We start from the raw sequence: 23,448 nt of genomic DNA on the forward strand, positions 1-23,448 counted from the left end.
CATTATAGAGAGGAGATAATGTGGACTGACACAGCATTATAGAGGGGAGATCATGGGGACTGACACAGCATTATAGAGGGGAGATAATGGGGACTGACACAGCATTATAGAGGGGAGATCATGGGGATTGGCACAGCATTATCACGATGAATGTCACCGGTGATTTTCCGGTAATACTAGGTTTTCCATTTGGTGTTATTTCTCTTAGGCCGGTTTCAGACGTCCGTGTTTCAGATACGTGTGACATCCATTTTTTACACGGATGCCACACGTACCCATGTTATTCTATACTGTTACTCACACGGCCGGGTTTTCTCATGGACCGTGTGACCCCCTCATGACCCCACACACACACGGAGACATGTCCGTTTTTTCTCCGGCACCACTGATGTCACACGGACCACACACTGATGTGATCCGTGTGACATCAGTGTGACACCTACCGGAGAAAACACAGGTCTGAACTAAAAAGATTTTCTATATTTACCTGTATACAGCGATGCTGTTTTCCGGCTCTGCTGCCTCCAGCTCCTGACCCCAGCTCATTATACTCATAGAATATTCACTGCACTGAGGAGCTGGAAGCCAGAGCAGTGCTGGGGACTTCAGTGCTGGGGACTGCATCGCTAGGGACAGGTGAGTATCCGGGTGTGTGCTGTGTGTGTGTGTGTAGTCAGGACCTGGAAGCTGGAGCATTGCGGGAACAGAACCCAATGAACTCTGATGAACCCATGATGGCACCGTGGTGACACTTGCTGTAGCGCGGGGGTGTCATCAGGATGTCATCAGAGTTCATTGGGAACTTCGGTGACCTCCTGGACGTCACTGTGTGCCGCCCCAGCAGCGGTCGAACCGCTTGGATCCGGGGGTGATTACTCGTGGCTCGAGGGTCTCTGGACCCGGGGGCTAGGAGCCACTCTCAAATGTAAAAGGGGGGTTATTTACAGGGAAGATATAGTTTGTGACGCCACCCATGGTGTGTGGTAACAGTGACTATCGTCACTGCCGATGGGAATGCAAGGGGGGGAGATGGCAGGGGCAGCTAGATGACGTTTCCCTCCATGGGTAGGGAAGGCCCCGGGACGGTGAATGGTGGTGTGCAGGAGAGCGCAGACTTGCTAGAAGCAGGGGATGACCAGGTACTCACTCAGACAGCGTCGGAAAACAAGGTAAACCAAGTCTCTGGGGGCCGCTGTCCTCTTGGGGGAGCCCGTCCGGGTATCAGTCCCCTATAGTACTGCCTGATGGTCCGAAGCCTGCCTCCGTGCACAATTATAAAAGTGTCCAAGTGGCCCGTAAGCATAAAGCTGTCCGGGCCCCACTCCCTACTATGGATAGAAGAGGAGCTTGCTCTCAAGGGCTCACGCTTGGGATTTCTGTGGGCTGCTTGAATTGGAAAGCCCTATCCCCCTCGTTGCGCTAGTGCCCCTGATCTCTGAGATTCGTGCGGACAATCCATAAAGCATAAAGTCACTATCCTCCGCAGGTTAATTGCCGGGTTGCTTGAAGCTACTCCCCGACCTAGGGTCCAGTACCCCGCCGTGCTTTCGGTCCCGGACCGGCTATTGTAGTCGAGCTGCTGACCATCCTACAAGACTAGGTCCAGGCACCCAGTCCCAATATCCCGCGACTGGGTATCTGACTCCACTGGGCCCAGACCACCATCTGCAACTCAATCTTTACTCCCCGGGAGCCACACGCTCCCCCTAGCTCCTCACTGCTCAAGGGCTACTACAGAACTGACTCGAAGCTCTGCTTCTCCACTTCCCCACTCCCACCAGTCTGCCTGGCTCCTAGGTGGGCGGCCCTATTCCAACTCAGCAGCCCACTGGTGTGTCTGGCAGGGTGTGGTGTGAGGTGTGATTGGGATTTTTGTATGCTGATGGAGGCAGTACCATAGGTTGGGAACCCAGAACCATGGGGGGTTGAGTCCTGCACTAAGGATAAAGAGCATGCAGTACCCTGTGACGACCTGACTAGTCCAGGGGCATCACAGCTGCACACACACACTTCTTTGTGAATACTCACTTGTCCCCGTGATGCTGTACTCGGCGGTGCTGTACCCAGCGCTGTCCCCACGATGCTACGGGCTTCCAGCTCCTCAGTGCGGTGAATATTCAGTGAGTATAATGAGCGGGGGTCAGGAGCAGGAGGCAGCAGAGCCGAAGAAAACAGCACTGGATACAGGTGAATATAAAAAATCTTTTTATTTAAAAGGCCCGTTTTTCTCCGGTACGTGTCACACGTATGCAAACACGGATGTCACACGTGTGACATATGTATGACCATAACCATGCGTGTGACTTGTACCTGATTAAACACAGACATCTGAAACTGGCCTTACTGCGCATCACTGGGCATATTCTTAAGGGTGCTTTACACGCTGCGACGTCGCTAGCGATTGCTAGCGATGTCGCAAGCGATAGCATCCGCCCCCGTCGTTCGTGCGACATGTGATGATCGCTGCCGTAGCAAACAATATCGCTTTCGGCAGCGTCACACGCACACACCTGTTCAGCGTAGGAACATCATCCTACCTGCGTCCATCGGAAAGGAGGAAGGAAGGAGGTGCGCGGCATGTTCCGGCCGCTCATCTCCTCCCCTCCTCTTCTATTGGGCAGCCGTTTTTTGTGACGCCGTTGTGATGTCGCTGTGACGCCGAACGCACCTCCTCCTTGAAGGAGGGATTGTTCGACAGCAACAGCGACGTCACAAAACGGCCGCCCAATAGCAGAGGAGGGGAGGAGAAGAGCGGCTGGAACATGCCGCCCACCTGTGGTGCCGCAGGAACGACGAACAACCTGCGGAATGAAACACCAACGATATTATGATTTGGAGCGACGTGTCAACGATCAACGATTTTTGCCGTTTTTGCGGTCATTGATCGTCGCTCCTAGCTGTCACACGCTGCGATGTCGCTAATGACGCTGGATGTGCGTCACTAACGACGTGACCCCGACGATATATTGTTAGCGATGTCGCAGCGTGTAAAGCACCCTTTAGGCTCTTTATCTGACGACCTCACGGGGGCTTCTTGCACCCCACAATATGCTGGACGCCTACAATGGCCATTGATTCTCCCATCATGGTCATGACTGATGTCACCATTTTAACCTTTTGTTTCCTTTTCAGCAAATCACAATAAATTTAACCCTCACTTGTCCTCCACTTTTCAATCCACCCATGAAACTGTCTCCATCTCATATGGAACAGGAAGCATGATGGGACTACTGGTCTACGATACCGTGCAGGTGAGTGACAGAGTGAGACTATATACAGGATTCGGGGAGGGATTATATATACAGTCATCATCTACAGGGACTGAGTAGGGACTATACAGTATATACACAGTCATCATGGACCGGGGAGGGACAATAGATACACAGCTATCATCTCTAGAGACCAGGAGAGACTATATATACACAGTCATCATCTACAGGGACTGGGCAGGGACTATATATACACAGAACAATTGATCTCTAGGGACCAATGAGGTACTGTATATATACAATCATCATATATACAGATCAGAGAGGGACTATATATACACATCTATCATCTATAGGGTCCGAACAATATATAGAAAGTCATCTATAAGGACCGGGGGGAATATATATACTCAAGCATCCTCTATAGGGACTGGGAGGAACTAAATATACACAGTCAACATCTATAGGGACCGGTAAGGGACTATATATACACAGTCATCATCTATAGGGATCAAAGGGGGATTATTTATATGCAGCCATCATCTATAGGGACCAGGGAGGGACTATATACACAGATATAGGGACTAAGAAAGGACATTATTTTTTATTATTATTATTATTAGAATTATTATAATAATAATATTTATTATTATAGCGCCATTTATTCCATGGCGCTATAATAATAACAAAAGTAAAAACTTTGAACAGTTTTGTAAAGCGGTTATTATAGCTGCAAAGAAATCAATACCATGTGGCTTTTGCAAAAAATATGTGGCGCCCCTGAGGCTTCAGTCGCCACAGGGTACTGCATCTCTCCAGAGGTGTGGTACTCATCCCGGGTAAAAAGGTCGGTGCCGGTTCATAACATCCACCACCACACATAAGCCAGTTGCCCTCTCACTGGATCGGGGTTAGGGTAGGGTCTTTTAGGATGATCACCAAATCGTCTGGGGCCACCCACTAACTCTGGGGCTCGAGTGGGCGGGGCGACTGCTCAGGGGAAGAAAACAGCCACACACACACTTAGTCAGTCAAGTTACCACCAGGAACTGAGTGAGACGCAGGAGAATACGATCCCTGAGAGGAGAGCTCATTGCTCCCTCAGGTCCCACGCACATCTCAGGGTGCAGAGCCCTAGGCTGGTGGACACTTCAAGGTCTGCCAGCAGAATCCACAGGGCAGAGAATTACAAGTCGTCTGGCCCACAACAGTGTCCAGGGCAAAGCATATAGAGCTAGGAACCGTAACCATAGGGCGGCCCACCAACGGACTTGCGCTGCCTGCTAGATGGGATGGGGAACATACCCACTCCAACGGACAGAGGTCCCTGTGTAGCTTTAAGTCACGGGAAGTCACACAACAGAGCGCAGGCCCCTGAACTATCCGGGATCATCTGAAGCCTATCAGCTTCAAGCGGAATCTCAAGACCCACCTCTTCCAACAAGCCTACAACCTATAATAGTCCTCAGTCCAGTACACCACTGCGCAACCAGCTCTGTCCTCACCTATTGCACCATCACCCATTCCCTGTAGACTGTGAGCCCTCGCGGGCAGGGTCCTCGCTCCTCCTATACCAGTCTGTTTTGTACTGTTAATGATTGTACGTATACCCTCTTTCACTTGTAAAGCGCCATGGAATAAATGGCGCTATAATAATAAATAATAATGATAATCACAGCAGAGACTGGCAGTCCAACGGCAGGAGCAACTCAGTGAGTAAACACCTTAAACTGCAACCGCTGTGTCGTCTGATTGTTCCCGCGCACCACGCTTCCCACACTGGGGTGGACGACTACTCCCAACATCCTCCCTGGGGCCTAGCTCTACCTGGGGAGAGCTGCAACATCCGAGCTGCGTTATCATCCGCCCCAGCAGAGAGAGAGATCTTTCGCAGTGGCGGCTCCTATTATAACCGCATACTACAGGTGGCGTCACAAGACAACTACTCCCAATGTGACGCCCTGGCCTATCAGGTCATCACAGGATATTGTGCAATCTGCCCTTCTGCATGATATCCACCTCTTCCTTGGTTACGGGTCCCTGATCTTTGGTGTTGCTAAAAACAAGCTAATCGAAATCCTAGAAACACTCTGCACCACACCCACCAGACACACCAATGGTTAGCCTTAAGGGAATAGGGCCGCCCACTTGGGGGGATGGTTAGGGAGGGTCAGGAGTGTCAGGAGTAGTCAGTTGTGTGGTGACTCTCGTGAGGAGAGGTCACAAGTCAATTGGAGGAGGTAAGAAGCTGGGCTCCTTGCTAAGACTAGGTGGCAGAGGCAGACATTGGTCTGGGCCTGGCAGGAGCTGGAACCCCGGTCGCAGGGGATCGTGTCAAGGGGCACGGAACTGCAGAGGAGGGTAGCCGGCGGCCTTGTGCCATCTCCGGGCAGGGGCCAGGGCACGACGGGGTACGTGGATCCTAGGCTGGGAAGTAGCTTCAAGCGTCCTGGTAATTTACCCGACGAGGGCGAAGTCTTCAAGATTCGTTCTACACCCACTCCAAAATCGGGGTACAAGCGCAACAAGGGGATAGGACTTTCCCACTACACAGTCCAGAAAATCCCAAGCGTGAACCCTTAGAGCAAGCTCAGTCCGTTAGCCATATGGGTGAGTGGGACCTGACTAGTTCAATACTACAGGGGCCAACCAGTAAAGAAGGTGCCAAGGGAAAGGTCACAGGCTAGCAAGCAGCACCATCAGGCACCTGATCCAGGCATGCTCCCTCCCTGCTGCAGCGGTGCTCAGTATTTCGGTTTACAAGTTGTCGGTGTCAGCGTTATTGGACTGAGTGAGTACACAGTGATTTCTTTCCTCCCCAACGGCATCCCCATTTCACCATCACCAAGCCCCTGGGCTTTCCCCTCTACCCATGGAGAGGTTAAACACCTGGCTGCCATCCCATCGCCACTGGGCGCTCCCAACAGCAGCGGTGGTACTCCACCTTACCATGCACCGTGGGTGGCGTCATGAACTCTAAACACAAAACCCCCTCTAAATACCCCCCTTTAATTTCGAGTGACCGTGCGACCCCTCCCGGGTCCGGAGACCCCTCGAGCCACTCCGGATCCGAGCAGTCTTGGCTGTTGACGCTGGGGCAGTACACCTCGAAACTTCTGGCATCACGAACAGGATACGAGCAGGACCCACTTACCTGGGTGACGTGTGCCTTAGAGCCGAAAACCGTGAGTCAAAATTCCTCTTCCCGCCAATTCCGCCATTTTCCGCCATTTTTTCGCGCCAAAACGCTGTCTTCCCCGTGAAAGCACGCAAAGTCTAAGCCCTGCCCTTCGTCTTGCGTGTGAGGCCGGAACCGGAAGTTCCAAGAGGACCACAGTGCGCGAAAGAGTGCTGAGTGAAAACTGAGGGGGCGTGCCAAAATGTAACAACAGCGGAAGAGAAGCAGGGATGCCAGGACTCTGCCATAATATTCCTGGACGACGCAGAGGCAAGATGGCGGAGCGGAGCTGGTCACCGGAACGTGCTGTTCCCGGGACCGCGACTTGGATAGAGGAAGAGACGGAACAACTGTTCAGGAGGATGTGGATGCAGTTCCTGTTCATACTAAACCACTGGAGGGAAGAGATGAGGAGCCTGGTGATGGCGGTGCAAGCCCGTGAGATGGAAGTCCCACGAAAAGAGAGGGTAAGCGGTTACCCAGTCCCTGTTGATTACCCTAATCCGGCCACTGTGGCTGAGGGATCTGGACCGCCCCCGCTCGTGGCGAGCATTACACCATCACCTACCCCGTCCTCGCCGGATGCCGAGCTGCCAACACTAATCCCGGCAGCAGAACCTGCAGTGCTTATCTATGAGTCTCCAGCAACAGAAACCCCGGTCTCGACTATCATCCCAGTCATGACAGCGGTCATCCGGACCCTGGCTAGACCAGAACCGGCCGCCTCACCGGGCCCGTTCTCAGAGGCGGAGCACTCGGACCCTGCAACCCTGACTGCGGAGCAGTCAGTTTTTCAGTCTACTACAACGGAAGCGGAGCTTATAGATCCACCGGTTTCGCTACCGCGCAGCATCCCGATGGCTGTTGGGGACGCAAGAGTCCACCTAAAGCCAGAGCCAGTTAGGGAGCTGAGGCCGGACGCTGATGCCCTCTACTGGGAATGACACCAGTACCAGTTGCAAGCAGAGATAGCAACCCGAGACCGGCGACGACGGGAGCTTGCCGCCCGTAACAGAGCAGAAAAGGAGCAAGTGAGGAGCGCTGCTTCCCGGGTTAAGGGGCCACGGTGCCGTGGCCTTTCGGATCGGTTTGACCTCGAGCAGGGGTGGGGTTTCATCCGAGATGCAGGCCTCACAGCTGTAGTGTTTGTGTCCAGACGGGACGTGGCACAGCACATCCCTTGGGGGCACCCCGAGCGCAATCTTCAGCCCAAGGAAATGGTTACCTACACCCGACATTGTGGAGAGAGGGGCTAGTATGCCCTTGAGGTGACCAGACATGTGATGTTTGAGGAAGGGTTTGTGCTGACGTCGGTGGCACGTAGTCGCAAGGAAGCGTGCTACGGGACCCGGCAATTTACTATTGAAAATGTTATAATGCCAGTAGTTTTACGATGCCATAGAACTGTTAGGTATCGGTGTTTTCGGTTGTTATTTTCCAGTTTGTTGTTTTTCATGTAGAGATGTTAGCAAATGAATGCTTGAGTAACCAATTGCAAATGAACGAAGAAGTTACCTGATTAACAACCAGATTCCTTTACGGAGTGTACACCCGGTACATGGACTCCGCTACGTTTAATATATATATATATATAAGTAAACCTGGACCCTGGTCATAGGACTGGCGTGACCAACACGAACTTGTGTATTGTATTTAGTTGTACCTCCTGTGCCAACCAGAGTCGTCTAAGACCATACCCGGGACCTTAACCTGGTCACGGACCCGCGGTTAGGTTTCCAGGGGTTCAGGTTGTTTGGGTGGCAGGTTATTGGGATCCGGGACATTGGGACTGGACTGTCGCAGGAAGGGGCTGCAACGGAGGAGGTTGAGCCTCCTTTACCACTAAAACCGGTAGCGTCGCATCGTTGGGCGATGAACTCTTCACCATGTTTAGTAACGTTTAAGAAAAGTGCCTCCCCTGCGTGGGATGAAAATTGCAAATAAAATGTTAACCTTGTTTTCTATCTTTTCTAGAGTTTGAAAAAAAAATAATAAACCTCTGGTGTCCTGTAGCTCGGGGACAAGCTACGTTTAACCAAGGGGGAATGTGATGCCCTGGCCTATCAGGTCATCACAGGATATTTTGTGTAATCTGCCCTTCTGCATGATATCCACCTCCTCCTTGGTTACAGGTCCCTGACCTTTGGTGTTACTAAGAACAAGCTAATCAAAATCCTAGGAACACTCTGCACCACACCCACCAGACACACCAATGGGTAGCCTGAAGGGAATATGGCCGCCCACTTGGGGGGTTGGTTAGGGAGGGTCAGGAGTGTCAGGAGTAGTCAGTTGTGTGGTGACTCTCGTGAGGAGAGGTCACAAGTCAGTTGGAGGAGGTTAGAAGCTGGGCTCCTTGCTAAGACTAGGTGGCAGACGTTGGTCTGGGCCTGGTAGGAACTGGAACCCCGGTCGCAGGGGATCGTGTCAAGGGGCACGGAACTGCTGAGGAGGGCAGCCGGGTGCCTTGTGCCATCTCCGGGCAGGGGCCAGGGCATGACAGGGTACGTGGACCCTAGGCCGGGAAGTAGCTTCAAGCATCCTGGTAATTTACCCGACGAGGGCAAAGTCTTCAAGATTCGTTCTCCACCCGATCTAAAATCGGTTTACTAGCGCAACGAAGGGGATAGGACTTTCCCACTGCATAGTCCAGAAAATCCCAAGCGTGAACCCTGAGAGCAAGCTCACTCCGTTAGCCATACGGGTGAGCGGGACCCGACTAGTTCTATACTACAAGGGCCAACCAGTAAAGAAGGTGCCAAGGGAAAGGTCACAGGCTAACAAGCAACACCATCAGGCACGGGATCCAGGCGTGCTCCTTCCCTGCTGCAGCGGTGCTCAGAATTTCAGTTTACAAGTTGTCGGTGTCAGCGTTATTGGACTGAGTGAGTACGCCGTGATCCCTTTCCTCCCCAACAGCATCCCCATTTCACCATCACCAAGCCCCTGGGCATTCCCCCCTACCCACGGAGGGGTTTAACATCTGGCTGCCATCCCATCGCCACCGGGCGCTCCTAACAGCAGCGGTGGTACTCCACCTTACCACGCACCGTGGGTGGCGTCACGAACTCTAAACACAAAACCCCCTGTAAATACCCCCCTTTTATTTTGAGTGACCGCACGACCCCTCCCGAGTCCGGAGACCCCTCGAGCCACCGCGGATCTGGATCCGAGCAGTCTTTGCTGCTGACGCTGGGGCAGCACACCAACATCCTCATCCCCTCATCTTTATTGGTTGACACCGTGGGATCACGGAGCTGGGCTAGGCCACTGTGACATCCCAAGCCCCCAACACCAGCCCGGTGACGAGTAACCACCCCCCCAGACCCTGTGGGTGTGTGAAATATATCCCAGGATGGTCTGATGAATGTGAACAACTGTACAGACAATTCCTTGAGAGTGAAGATGGTGAAATCGGTAAGAAATTGTTGAACAAACTGAATGCAGCACGTTGTATTAAATGGATGGAAACAGTTGAGAATTTGGACTTTAAGGCCATGTGCGCAGGGTGCATTTTTCACGGCGTTTTTGCGTGTTTTTCGGGTGCGTTTTTGGTCTTAAAACTGCATGAATTTGCTTCGCCAGCAAAGTCTATGAGTTTTCATTTTTGCTGTCCGCACACAGCTTTTTATTTTGGTTGCGTTTTTGAGGTGACAAAAAAAAATCAACATGTCAATTCTTTTCTGCGTTATTCTGCGTTTTTTTACCCATGCAATTCATTGGAAAAACGCAGCAAAACGCAGTGACCAAAAACGCAGCAAAATGCAGCCAAAAACGCACCAAAACGCGGTAAAAACGCATGCGCTTTTGCCGCGGGTGCGTTTTTGTGCGTTTTTTGCGGCCAAAAAGGCTGCAACTTTGTCAGGAATACATGCAGCGTGTGCACATACCCTAAAAGGTCCAGTAGAAAAGCATGGTCTCTTAATAAAACTAGAAGGAAACCGTAAAGTAAAACAGAAAACAAATGCTATAACTTCAGATCAAATCGCAGCACACATTGTGAACATCTCAAGAAGCCCAAAAGACCGAGCTCACACCACAGAAGTTAAAAATACGTCTAAGCTACTAAAATCATCAGTGGCGCCAACTGAAGAATACTCATGAGCGTTTACAACCTGTGACATTGAAATTGCCCTTGTTGAAACTAAAATCAACAAAGCTCCCGGATCTGATGGGATCCATCCTGAATTTCTCAAAAACTGTGGACCTTATGCGAAAAAATGGATGGCAAAGTTCTTCTCAGATATTATGGAGAATGCTCAAGTCCCTAGTCAATTAAAACATGCCAAAATAATTCATAGTTTCATAGTTTCATAGTTTTTAAGGTTGAAGGAAGACTCTAAGTCCATCTAGTTCAACCCGTAGCCTAACATGTTGATCCAGAGGAAGGCAAAAAAAACCCCAATGTGTCAAATAAGCTCCAATGGGGAAAAAAATTCCTTCCTGACTCCACATACGGCAATCAGACTAGTTCCCTGGATCAACACCCTGTCATAAAATCTAATATACATAACTGGTAATATTATATTTTTCAAGAAATGCGTTCAGGCTCTGCTTAAATTTTACTAGTGAATCCCTCATTACAACATCATACGGCAGAGAGTTCCATAGTCTCACTACTCGAACAGTAAAGAATCCTCATCTGTGATTATGATTAAACATTCTTTCCTCAAGACGTAGCGGATGCCCCCGTGTTCCAGTCGCAGGCCTAGGTGTAAAGAGATCTTTGGAAAGGTCTCTGTACTGTCCCCTCATATATTTATACATTGTGATTAGATCCCCCTAAGCCTTTGTTTTTCCTAACTAACTAACCCCAAGTTTAATAACCTGTCTTGGTATTGCAGCCCCCCCCCATTCCTCTAATAATCTAGGTCGCTCTTCTATCTACCTGTAAGATTATGCTATTTATAACCTTCTATACTTTTGCTAACAAGAAAAGCCTCCATTCCTCTCTTAAATTCATTCAGCGAGTTGGCCATCACCACTTCCTCAGGAAGAGAGTTCCAGAGCCTCACTGCTCTTACCGTGAAGAACCCTCTTCTATGCTGATGTAGGAATTTTCTTTCCTCCAATCGAAAAGAATGCCCCGTTGTTCTTGTCATAGTCCTTGGTACAAACAGATCATGGGAGAGATCTCTATATGGCCCTCTGATATATTTGTACATATTTATTAGGTCTCCCCTAAGTCTTCTCTTTTCTAGAGTAAATAGACCTAATTTTGATAACCTTTCCGTGTATTGTAATGCACCCATTCCATTTATTATTTTAGTAGCCCGCCTCTGAACCCTTTCAAGTTCAGTAATGTCTTTCTTCAGCACCGGCGCCCAAAATTGCACACAATACTCCAAGTGTGGTCTGACGAGTGATTTGTACAGAGGGAGAATGATGTTTTCATCTCGTGCCCCCAGACCTCTTCTAATGCATCCCATCACCCTATTTGCTTTGGTGGCTGCTGCCTGACACTGGGCACTCCAATTTAGATTCTTATTCACTAAGATGCCTAAGTCTTTTTCCATGTCTGATTTCCCCAGCAGTTTCCCATTTAGTAAGTAATCGTAGCATCTGTTTCTCCTTCCCACGTGCATAACCTTACACTTATCTGTGTTAAACCTCATTTGCCATTTTTCAGCCCAATTCTCCAATTTACTCAAATCCATCTGTAGTTGCAAACTGTCCTCCTTTGTGTTAACTACCTTACATAGTTTTGTATCATCTGCAAATACTGATATTTTACTCTGTAAACCATCCACCAGATCATTAATAAATATATTAAATAGTAGGGGGCCCAATACAGACCCCTGTGGCACCCCACTAGTAACCCTGGCACAATCTGAGTATGTGCCATTAATAACCACTCTTTGTTTTCTACCACTAAGCCAGCTTCCTACCCATCTACACACATTTTCCCCGAGCCCAAGCTTTCTCATTTTACTTATCAGTCTTTTATGTGGGACAGTGTCAAATGCTTTACCGAAGTCGAGATAAATGACATCCAATGATTCTCCTCGGTCCATGTGAGAGCTTACATCCTCATAGAAGCTGATCAGGTTAGTGTGACAGGAGCGATCCTTCATAAATCCATGTTGATATGGAGTTAAACAGTTATTAACATTGAGACATTCCATAATAGTATCCCTTAAAAACCCTTCAAACATTTTACCCACAACAGATGTTAAGCTTACCGGCCTATAGTTTCCAGGTTCCCTTTTGCACCCTTTTTTGAATATTGGTACCACATTTGCTAGCCGCCAATCCAGTGGAACAGACCCAGTTTCTATAGAGTCTTTAAATAAAAGGAATAGAGGCCTGTCTATCACATTACTTAACTCCCTTAATACCCGAGGGTGAATGCCATCAGGGCCTGGTGATTTGTCAATTTTAATGTTACTAAGTCGGTTCTGCACTTCTTCCTGGGTTAGGCAGGTCATACTTAATGGGGCATTTACATGATCACTCTGCATTTCCCCTGGCATATGCTTTTCCTGTGTGAACACAGTTGAGAAAAAAGTATTTAAAACATTTGCTTTTCCCACATCGCTTTCTATGATTTTACCCTCATTATTCTTTAAAGGGCCAACACCATCAATTTTAATCTTTTTTCTGTTTATATAATTAAAGAATAGTTTGGGATTTGTTTTGCTTTCCTTAGCAATGAGTCTCTCAGTTTCTACTTTTGCTAAATATATTTGTTTTTTACACATTTTATTTTTTTCTCTATATATTTTTAATGCTTCCTCGCTGCCTTCTTGTTTTAGCTTTTTAAATGCCTTTTTCTTATTATTCATTGCCCCTTTTACATCCTTATTTAGCCACATTGGTTTCCTCCTGTTCCTAGCCCTTTTATTTCCGTATGGTATGGCTCGCCCGCAGTGGGTGTTTAATACCGATTTAAAAATGTCCCACTTATTTTCTGTGCTCCCATTTTTGAGGACATTGTCCCAATCAATTTGGCGAAGGTCTTCTCTAAGCTGATCAAACTTTGCTTTGCTGAAATTCAGCGCTTTTGTAACCCCCCTCCAAGGCACCTTACTAAAGGACAAGTGGAATTGTATTATATTGTGGTCACTATTCCCTAGGTGCCCATCCACTCGTACGTCTGTTATTCTATCTGGCCTGTTGCTTAAAATTAAGTCCAGAAGGGCTGCCCCTCTAGTTGGGCCCGGCACAAGTTGGGACAGATAATTATCCTTAGTTACTGACAGAAACCGGTTTCCTTTCTGAGATACGCAGGTTTCAGTTTCCCAGTCTATATCGGGGTAATTGAAGTCCCCCATAATAATCACCTCATTGTGATTTGCTGCTTTGTCTATTTGTTTCAATAATATATTTTCAGTGGTTTCTGTTATATTTGGTGGCTTATAACAAACCCCTATGAGGATTTTATTAGTTTTCCCTCCTTGTATCTCCACCCATAGAGACTCCACCTCTTCATTTCCCTCTTGAATATCTTCTCTTAGTCTGGGCTTTAAACTGGACTTTATATATAGACAGACTCCACCCCCTTTCCTTTTTTTACAATCCCTCCTAAACAATTCATATCCTTGCAGGTTAGCCGCCCAGTCATAACTATCATCTAACCATGTCTCAGTTATTGCTACTATGTCGTATTTCTCCTCATACATTACCAGCTCCAGTTCCTCCATCTTATTGGTCAGGCTTCTTGCATTGGTCAGCATGCAGGAAAGAAGTTTTGCTCCCCTTTTCTTAGCTTCCTTCTGATTACCCTGTCTTGGGTCCTCTTTACGGCATCTAGTATCCTTGATTAGTTTGTCCTTCTGCTGCATGTTCTTGTCTGCTGTTTTTTCTCCCATCCCCTCTTCTTCTAGTTTAAAGCCCTCCTGATGAGTGTGGCAAGCCTTCTGGCGAACGTGTGTTTCCCAGGTTTTGTGAGGTGTATCCCGTCTCTTGCGAGAAGTCCATCGTAGAGGTAATTCACTCCATGGTCCAAGAATCCAAATCCTTGCTGCCTGCACCACCGTCGTAGCCAGTTGTTCAAATCTAGTATCCTATTCCATCTTCTGACACCATGGCCATCGACTGGGAGGATTGATGAGAAAACAACCTGTACGTTCCGTTCCTTAATTCTCTTCCCCAGAATTTCAAAGTCTTCACAAATAGTTGGTAGATCATTTCTTGCCGTGTCGTTTGTTCCTACATGTATCAATAGGAACGGGTATTCGTCCTTGGATCCGAGGATAGTTGGTATCCTGTTGGCCACATCCTTGATTTTTGCTCCCGGGAGGCAGCATACTTCTCGTGCGGTTATGTCCGGCCTGCAGATAGTTGCCTCCGTGCCTCTTAGTAGTGAGTCGCCCATAACTACCACTCTTCTTTTCTTTCTGGACGCACTGCTTGTTGCTCCTGAGTGTTTTTGAGTGTCTTTTGTTTCTGCTTTTGTTGACAAAGTAACTTCTTTTGATGATACTGTGTCTTCTCCTGTAGAGACGGTATCATCCTGAGCTGGGCCATTTTCCTTCTCCAGCATGAGGGCTTCATATTGGTTGCTAAGCTGTGTGGGTGGTGCCGACCACTTGATCCGCTGGCTTCTTTTGGTCACATGTGTCCACTTTTCAGCCTCTGTATGTGTTCTGAAGCTTTTCTCACTTTCCATATCCTGAATTGTTGCTTCTGCCTCGTCCAAGAAGTCCTCATGTTCTTTAATTAGCTTCAAAGTTGCTATTCTTTCTTCCAGTCCCTGCACCTTTTCCTCTAAGAGGGCAACAAGTTTGCACTTTTGACAGGTGAAGTTGGATTTTTTGTGCGGCAGATCCGTAAACATGTAGCATGTGTTGCAGGTGACCATGTGGATGTTCTTCCCTTCCATAATGCTGATGTAGCGTATGACAGGCGAAAGTCGCGCTACGGCGCGCGGTTTTGCGATGTCCTCAAACAGCGAGACCCGGCAAGTCCCAGCAATCGAGCAGCTTACGGCGACTCTTCTCTTCTTAAACAGTTACAGTTATCACCACTATGAGATTGTGTTAAAACTATGCCACACTTATCTTCAGTCGCCTCCCTTTACTTCAGTACCTCGCACTCTCAGCACCTCGCTTGCTCTGGCTGGTTTATATAGTTCTACAAGGACTACTAGAAGCTGCTAGAAGCTTCTAGAAACAAGTGTGGCTAATACTACTGATTAAATCACTAGACACACTTTTTTTTTTTTTTTTTTTGCTTTTTCACAGTACCCCAGACAAACACAGACAACAATTCCCTAATGAAATTAAACAGTTACAGTTATCACCACTATGAGATTGTGTTAAAACTATGCCACACTTATCTTCAGTCGCCTCCCTTTACTTCAGTACCTCGCACTCTCGAAGCCTCTGGGAAATCTGGGAAGCCTGAAGATAATCCATCAAGCTATAGACCCATTGCCTTGTTGAGTTGCTTATACAAGATCAGTTTAAAGATTTTCGACCCAATACCTATAGAGCGAGTCGGCTTCAGACCTGTCCGAAACTGTAGCGATCAAGTTTTAGCTTTGACAACTCTCATTGAGGCTGAATTCCAGAAGAACAAGAAAGTGTCAGTGGCGTTTATCGATCTCTGCCGCATATGATACTGTGTGGAGGGAAGGACTCTTATATAAGTCTTTGAAGGTGATTCCAGTTAAGAAAATGATGTATCTCTTGAATAATCTGATTGCAAATCGAACCTTTCATCTTATTATGGGTGATTCAACCAGTTGTAAGAAATCTTTAAACAACAGACTGGCCAAGGGATCAGTGCTGGCACCCCTCCTATTTGCCCTGTACCTAGCTGATATTCCTAAAACAGTGTCCCGGAAATTTGGATATGCCGATGACTGGGCACTTGCTATGGTAAGCAAAACAATGGAAGAAGCAGAGGATGTTCTTACAAAAGATCTTAGTGTAATGGGAAAGTACTTCCAACAATGCAGATTAAAGCCCAATCCATCGAAAATGGAAGTTTGTTGTTTCCATTTACACAATGCACGTGCTAAGACTGAACTTAAAGTACAATTTGAAGGCCAATCTGTTAAACATAATTTCAATCCTAAGTTTTAGGTGTAATCCTCGATAGAAGTCTAACTTTTAAATCCCATTTGGATAAAGTGGCGCAGAAACTGAAAGCACGTAATAATATTATTCAGAAACGCTGTGGATCCTCCTGGGGCTCGGCAACATCTGTTCTGAGAACATCTACTCTTGCCCTGGTGTACTCTGCTGCAGAATACTGTGCTCCAGCATGATTAACTAGCCGTTATGTAAACCTAATCGACACTCTATGCGTATAATATCTGGTGCTATTAGACCTACACCTGTTCACTGGTTACCTGTCCTGAGTCATATCGCACCAACAAACCTGAGGAGACAAAAGCTCCTACTTAAAGAATACACTGAAGTAGTGAATAATGAAAAACTTCCAATAAACCAAAATATCAGAGATGTTACAATACAACGATTGAAATCTAGACACCCACCCATCCGAACTGCAATCACCTTGCATGAACAAGACTTCAATTTAGAGGAGAAATGGCAAGAACTTTGGGTCAGTATAGTAGATGGCGAGCTCCAAACGTTCCCTAACTTACCAAACCCTCCACCAGGCTTCAATCTACCAAGGAAAACATGGGTTACTCTAAATCGTATCAGAACAAGCTTTGGCGTCTGTGCAGATCTTATGTATAAGTGGGGAAAATTTGACTCTCCGACCTGTGACTGTGGAGCAGACCGTCAAACTATCCAGCACATTGGTGAGGAGGCCCCTGAGATCCTACCATGGTGACAAGAATGATTTCTATACTGTAAATGATAATGCTATTGCATACATAAAAAACCTCGATATCCAACTTTGATTTTTATCCTTTTTTATACTTTCAATCATTGTTTATTGTCCAGTGTTTATTTTTATATGATGGTAAGATATACGTTCATACGATTAAATAAAATAAATTCCATGGCACTTTGCATGTGAAGAGGGTATACATAAACACGTACAATAATCATGAACAATTCAAGGCACAGACTGGTACAGAAGGAGGACCCTGCCCGCAAGGGCTCACAGTCTAGAGGAAAGGGGTGAGAGTACAGGAGGAGAGGAGGACCCTGCCCGCGAGGACTCACAGTCTACAAGAAAGGGGGTGAGGGTACAGGAGGAGAGAGGACCCTGCCCGCGAGGGCTCACAGTCTACAGGAAAGGGGTGAGGGCACAGGAGGAGAGGAGGACCCTGCCCGCAAGGGCTCACAGTCTACAGGAAAGGGGTGAGGGTACAGGAGGAGAGAGGACCCTGCCCGAGAGGGCTCACAGTCTAAAAGAAAGGGGTGAGGGTACAGGAGGAGAGGAGGACCCTGCCCGCGAGGGCTCACAGTCTACAGGAAAGGGGTGAGGGTACAGGAGGAGAGGACCCTGCCCGCGAGGGCTCACAGTCTACAGGAAAGGGGTGAGGGTACAGGAGAAGAGAGGACCCTGCCCACGAGGACTCACAGTCTACAAGGGATGGGTGAGGATACAGTAGGTGACGGTAGAGCTGGTCGTGCGTGGACTGAGGGTTACTGCAGGTAGTAGACTTGTTAGAAGAGGAGGGTCTTCATTTTCCTTTTGAAAGTTTCTGCGGTAGGCGGCAGTCTGATGTGTTGGGGAAGAGAGTTCCAGAGTATGGGGGAGGGCAGGAGAAATCTTATGTGATTGTGGGAACAAAAGATAAGAGAGAAGAAGGAGATCTTGTGAGGATCGGAGGTTGCGTGCAGGCAAGAGTCATGAGACTAGATCACAAATGAATGCAGGAGACAGGTTCCAGATGGCTTTTTAGGTCATGGTTTTGAAAACGAGTCTTTTGGCAATGGGAAGCCAGTAAAGGGATTGGCAGAGAGGAGAGGCCATCTAATAGTGGGTGGGAGGGGCACCTACACTCAGGAAGATGAAGTGCAGTGTGTGGCCATCTTTGTGAGTAGCTGAGGAGGACCATTGAGTGAAGGTGAGTGTTAAAAGTTTTGACACAGCTGAGTGGGAAATGTCAATGAGGATATTAAAGTCACCCATAATGATAGTGGGGATGTCAGTGGAAAAGAAATAAAGTAGCCAGGTGGTGATGTGGTCAAGTGGTGTCTAGCCCTTGGGGATGGTAAATTACAGCTAGTTGGAGGTTGGAGGGGGAGTAGATGTAGATGTATTGCACCTCAAAAGAGGGGAGAGTAACGGAGGGTGGCAGTGGAATTGGGGTAAGGGCAGGAATAAGCTTACTCTTCCACCATGCATGTTGCTTGGGTGGGGGGTGTAAGACAGATGGAAACCACTATAAGAAATTGCAGCTGGAGAGGCTGTGTCAGAAGGGATGAGCCAGGTGGGGAGGGTTGTTAAAGTGCTCACCCTGTATTGGGATGCCCGACTGTGGGACTGCTTCACCACACAAGGAGAAGTCATACAGTCTATGGATGATATCACCATATTCTCTGCACCAGGTGGGGAGGGTTGTGGAAGTGCCCACCCTTTATTGGGATGCCCTACTGTGTTACTGATCCACCACACAGGGAGAGGTCATATAGCCGTCTATGCATGATATCGGCATATTCTCTGCACCAGGTGGGGAGGGTTGTGGAAGTGCCCACCCTTTATTGGGATGCCCTACTGTGTTACTGATCCACCACACAGGGAGAGGTCATATAGCCGTCTATGCATGATATCGGCATATTCTCTGCACCAAGTGTAATGACCGAAGGTCCAATAGGGATCCAGCGAGTCAAGAGACAGAGAGGCAGGTAGAAAGTTAACCAAACTGATTTTACTGACAGGGTTGGGCGAGGGGATGCAAGATAAAGAACAGTACGCAAACTCTTCCCCCAGACTACCCCAGTAATACCATACAATGAGATATACTCATGGGTCAGTGTATTCATCCTCAGAGTTCCCCAGATTATATTTCACAGCAAACCCGGAACAAAGTTGCCTAACAGTACACTTGCTGTATAACTAGCACAGCAACAGGGAAGTGTAAATCTTTCGAGTGCGACTCCAGGGGTTTCTCTGAGGCTTCACACCAACTTAAAATTTATCAGCTTTTAAGTCCAACACAACACTTAAGCAAAGACACAGTATATGCGCATATACACTAGCAATTGTATACCCGGTTATATCTGCACTGAAGGTACCATTTTCTCTGGCAGTATCCGTCACAAGCGTGTGTAGAGGGGGTCCTGTCCGCAGCCGTTTCCGGGGTCTTCAGCACCAAGCAACAGAATCCAATGTGCACAAACAAATCTGTCCTCTCTCTACTTCACAGCATTGACAGGCCTTCGGCCATGCTACTCACCGTTCTGTCTGTACAGGGATGATCATCCTCCACCCGGGTGTCGTCTCTAGGGAAGAGGTACACTGGTCTACTCAGCAAGGGGGAAGCGTCTGCTCACTCTCCGGGTGCCAGGGTAACATCCCGGTCAGCAGCTGACTTTCAACTCAGAAAGCACTGCAGCCACAACTCTCTGAGCTCCTGACAGCAGACCTTCACAAACTTCTCTTCTCCTGTTACCCAGACTTGTCTAGACACATCCTGTCCATGCAGCTCCTTCTCTCCCTGGCCCCCACCTTTGCAGGGCAGTAAGTCTCTGGGTATTAGTGCCCTCTCCACAGCTGATGAGTCACTCATAAGGAGAGAACACTGATTAGGAATTGCAGCACAGCTGACAGGTGAGGAGGGTTGTGGAAGTGCCCACCCTACTGTGGGACTGCTCCACCACATAGGGAGAGGTCATATAGCTGTATATGGATGATATCAGCATATTCTCTGCACCAGGGGAGGAGTGTTGTGGAAGTGCGCACCCTGTATTGGGATGCCCTACTGTGGAACTGCTCCACCAGACAAGGAGACATCATACAATTGTTTATGGTTGATATCCGCATATTCTCTACACCAGGTGGGGAGGGTTATGGAAGTGCCCACCCTGTATTGGTATGAGGAAAAATAGAAAGGTTAAGGCTAGGTTCGCACACTGCGTCTTTTTGACGCTGCGTTTTTGTGCGTTTTTGGCCGCTAAAAATGCACAAAAACGCACCTGCGTCGAAAAAACGCATCAAAAAACGCATGCGTTTTTGCCGCGATTTGGTGCGTTTTTCTGCGTTTTTGATCTCTGCATTTTGCTGCATTTTTCCAATGCATTGCATGGGGGAAAAACGCAGAAAAACGCAGGAAAGAACTGACATGTCCATTTTTTTTTTTAACTCAAAAACGCAGGTAAAAAAACAGATGTGTGCGGACAGCAAAAATGAAAACTCATAGACTTTGCTGGGGAAGCAAAGTCCTGCAGTTTTGAGGCCAAAAACGCACCCGAAAAACGCGCAAAAACGCCACGAAAAACGCACTGTGCGCACATAGCCTTAAGCTCACCAGTTAGTTGTTTGTTCAAAGCTGGTTGAAGACTCCTGGACGGTGCTCGGTGGATAAGGGAGGCTGCAATCAATCAAAACAGGGAGGAAATCCGGCACAAAAACGTCCATACGAACAAAAATTTGAGGAAGATTAAAACGTCATCTTTATTCCTTAGTAATTAAAAAGCATGATGAGTATAAAAACGCCTATGATTTACGCATCTAAGGACTGAGCATCTGTTTTTTAATTACTACGGATATCCTCCCTGTTTTGATTGCCTGTATTGGTATGTCCTACTGTGGGACTGCTCCACCACACAGGGAGAGGTCATATAGCCATCTATGGATGATATAAACATATTCTTTGTACCAGGTGGGGAGCATTGTGACCAGGAAGCAAGGTCTGATCCTCAGCGAGACAGAGTCCATCTTCCTTTATTATTCCCACTTTGATGGTATCTTGGGTTTGGGATACCCAAGTCTTTCGGTGTCTGGAACCATGCCAGTGTTTGACAACATGTGGAGTGAAGGATTAATACCTCAGGACATCTTCTCTGTGTATCTCAGCAGGTAAGATGAGTCTTCCTAACCCATCAATGTTGCACCATGACTCCACACTAATTTTTCTGGGACCATGTTTCCCACCATTCACTTTGGGAACTGTGTCTTCAGCCATCATTCAAGGACCATCACCCCTCACTCCTCGTTCTGTCTCCTCATACCTTCCGAACTATCTCCTTAACCCTCTTTCCAGGACCAAGCCTCCCACCTCTCTCAGGACTATACCTTCTCACCTCTCATTTTCCCTAGGGTCATGGTGATTTACTGAATAGAGAGGGAAGGTCAACTCACCTGCAGGGTAATGATACAAATTGCATGGATATTTATAGTACTGTAAGATCCAGGAGAAAGCAAGATTCCAGCAAAATAATCTTTTCAAACACTTCTATTGTGACATAATTAAATCTATGCTGAAGAAATTCTTCTACCACAAGCGAAATAATCCTAAGCGTTTCACAGTCCGCAGTCATTGCCTTAAAGATTATGTAAAAACATGGCTCGAATTTAAGTAATTTCCTGTGAAATCACGACACCCTGAAACCAATAAACATCCAATATAAAATCATAATAATCCTGAACCAATGGTTGTAAATAAAGATCCACCCAAGATCTATCTCCCATAGTGTCACTTCTAGTGATGGGCGAATAGTGAAATATTCGGGTTCGGATTATTCATCTTAAATAATTCGTACTATTCATGTGTTCATCACGAATATCAAATCTAATACAAGTCAATAGGAAACTCAAATAATTTTCCATCGGACCCTCCCAAGATGTTCTGGCAGGGCTGTAAAAGTGCTGAAATTGAATTGCCTGGATGCATCTGTGACTCCCAGGTTTCTTCTAGGAACAATGTTGTCAAAGTATTACGCCACTTTGACTTGTGGTCCCTGAGCTATTTGAGATAACCAGCGCAGGTAAAGTAGATAGCTGTGGGCTGCAGCCCTCAGCTGTGTACTTCATCTTGGCTGGTTATGGTTATCAAAAATAGAGGCTCCCCCACGGCATTTTTTTTTTTAAAACTGTTTAAATAAATAATTAAACACAAAGGGCTCCTGTCCATTTTTGATAACCAGCGCAGATAAAGCGGACAGCTGGGAACTGGCATTCTCAGGCTGGGAAGATCCATGGTTATTGGGCCCTCTCCAGCCTAAAAATAGCAGCCCACAGCTGCCCTACAATTGGCGCATCCATTAGATGTGCCAATTGTGGCGCTTTACCAGATCCATGCCAATTGCCTTGTTGCGGTGGCAATTGGGGTAATGTAAGGGGTTAGTGACAACTGTGATTTGTCAAAAATCTCAGCTGCCATGAAGCCCTGGGTTGCTAATGGAGAGGGAGCTATGAGATCCACCCCTTCCCCCCCCCCGTTATACCTCCCCGGTTACCATCCCTGTAGGTAAAAAGAAAAAAAAACCACAATCCCAAAGAAATACTTTTAAATAACAAAAAACACCCATTTTCACCAATTTATTAACCCCAAAAACTCTCCAGCAGGTCCGATATAAGCCACACGACATCCCACGATTATCCTGGCTCTGCTACGTTTGGATGCCATGGTGACATTAGAACACTTGACTGCTCACTGCAGCCTTAGGGACACACAGAGCAGCATGGGAAATGCCAGAAGTGACCTCAGGTGAACTCGGTGTCGGGCTGCCTGACTGTGCTATGGTGGCAGTGCAGTCTGACAGTACAGCACAGAGTTCACCTGAGGTCACAGCTGGCGGCTCACACAGAGGGTACCATGAAAACCACCAGAAGTGACCTCAGGTGAACTCAGTGCCGGACTGTCGTTTTGCGTGTCACAATGACAACATAGTCTGACAGTCCGGTAGTTGTGAGGCCCGGAAACATTAAACAAACTTTTAGAGGAGACATTAAGGTTTCTGGAGTTACCAGCTGCTGGGACATCTGGAGGCTGTGAACGCTTACTAGAAGAACTCTTACTAGAGTTCACAGCCTCCAGATGTCCCAGCAGCTGGGAACTCCAGGAACCTTAAAGTCTTCACTGGAGATGAACGAACTTGCCTGAAAAAAGTTTGCCAATTTCAAATTTGGTATGAGCCTTGGCTCGTTCAGCTTGGGCTCGGATTCATGAGTAATTTTCTCAAAAATTGACAAAGATTTTGTCTGGTAACTGTTCACGGTTGCACTTTTCTTCTAACTTATTATCAT

The 23,448-nt window shown here is 47.5% G+C and overlaps 1 protein-coding gene across 2 annotated transcripts in view; it reads left to right on the plus strand.

Annotated features, from left to right (window-relative positions):
• Positions 1-23,448, plus strand: part of LOC142303719 (pepsin A-like) — a 263,534-nt gene that overhangs the window by 152,905 nt on the left and 87,181 nt on the right. For both annotated transcript variants that reach the window (XM_075345372.1, XM_075345382.1), the window contains exons 4-5: positions 3,133-3,251; positions 21,083-21,279. In XM_075345372.1, coding sequence (XP_075201487.1) covers positions 3,133-3,251; positions 21,083-21,279 — 316 coding nt within the window. The remainder of the gene's footprint in view (positions 1-3,132; positions 3,252-21,082; positions 21,280-23,448) is intronic.

This window comes from Anomaloglossus baeobatrachus, chromosome 1 (genome assembly GCF_048569485.1).
Source record: "Anomaloglossus baeobatrachus isolate aAnoBae1 chromosome 1, aAnoBae1.hap1, whole genome shotgun sequence".
NCBI lineage: Eukaryota > Metazoa > Chordata > Amphibia > Anura > Aromobatidae > Anomaloglossus > Anomaloglossus baeobatrachus.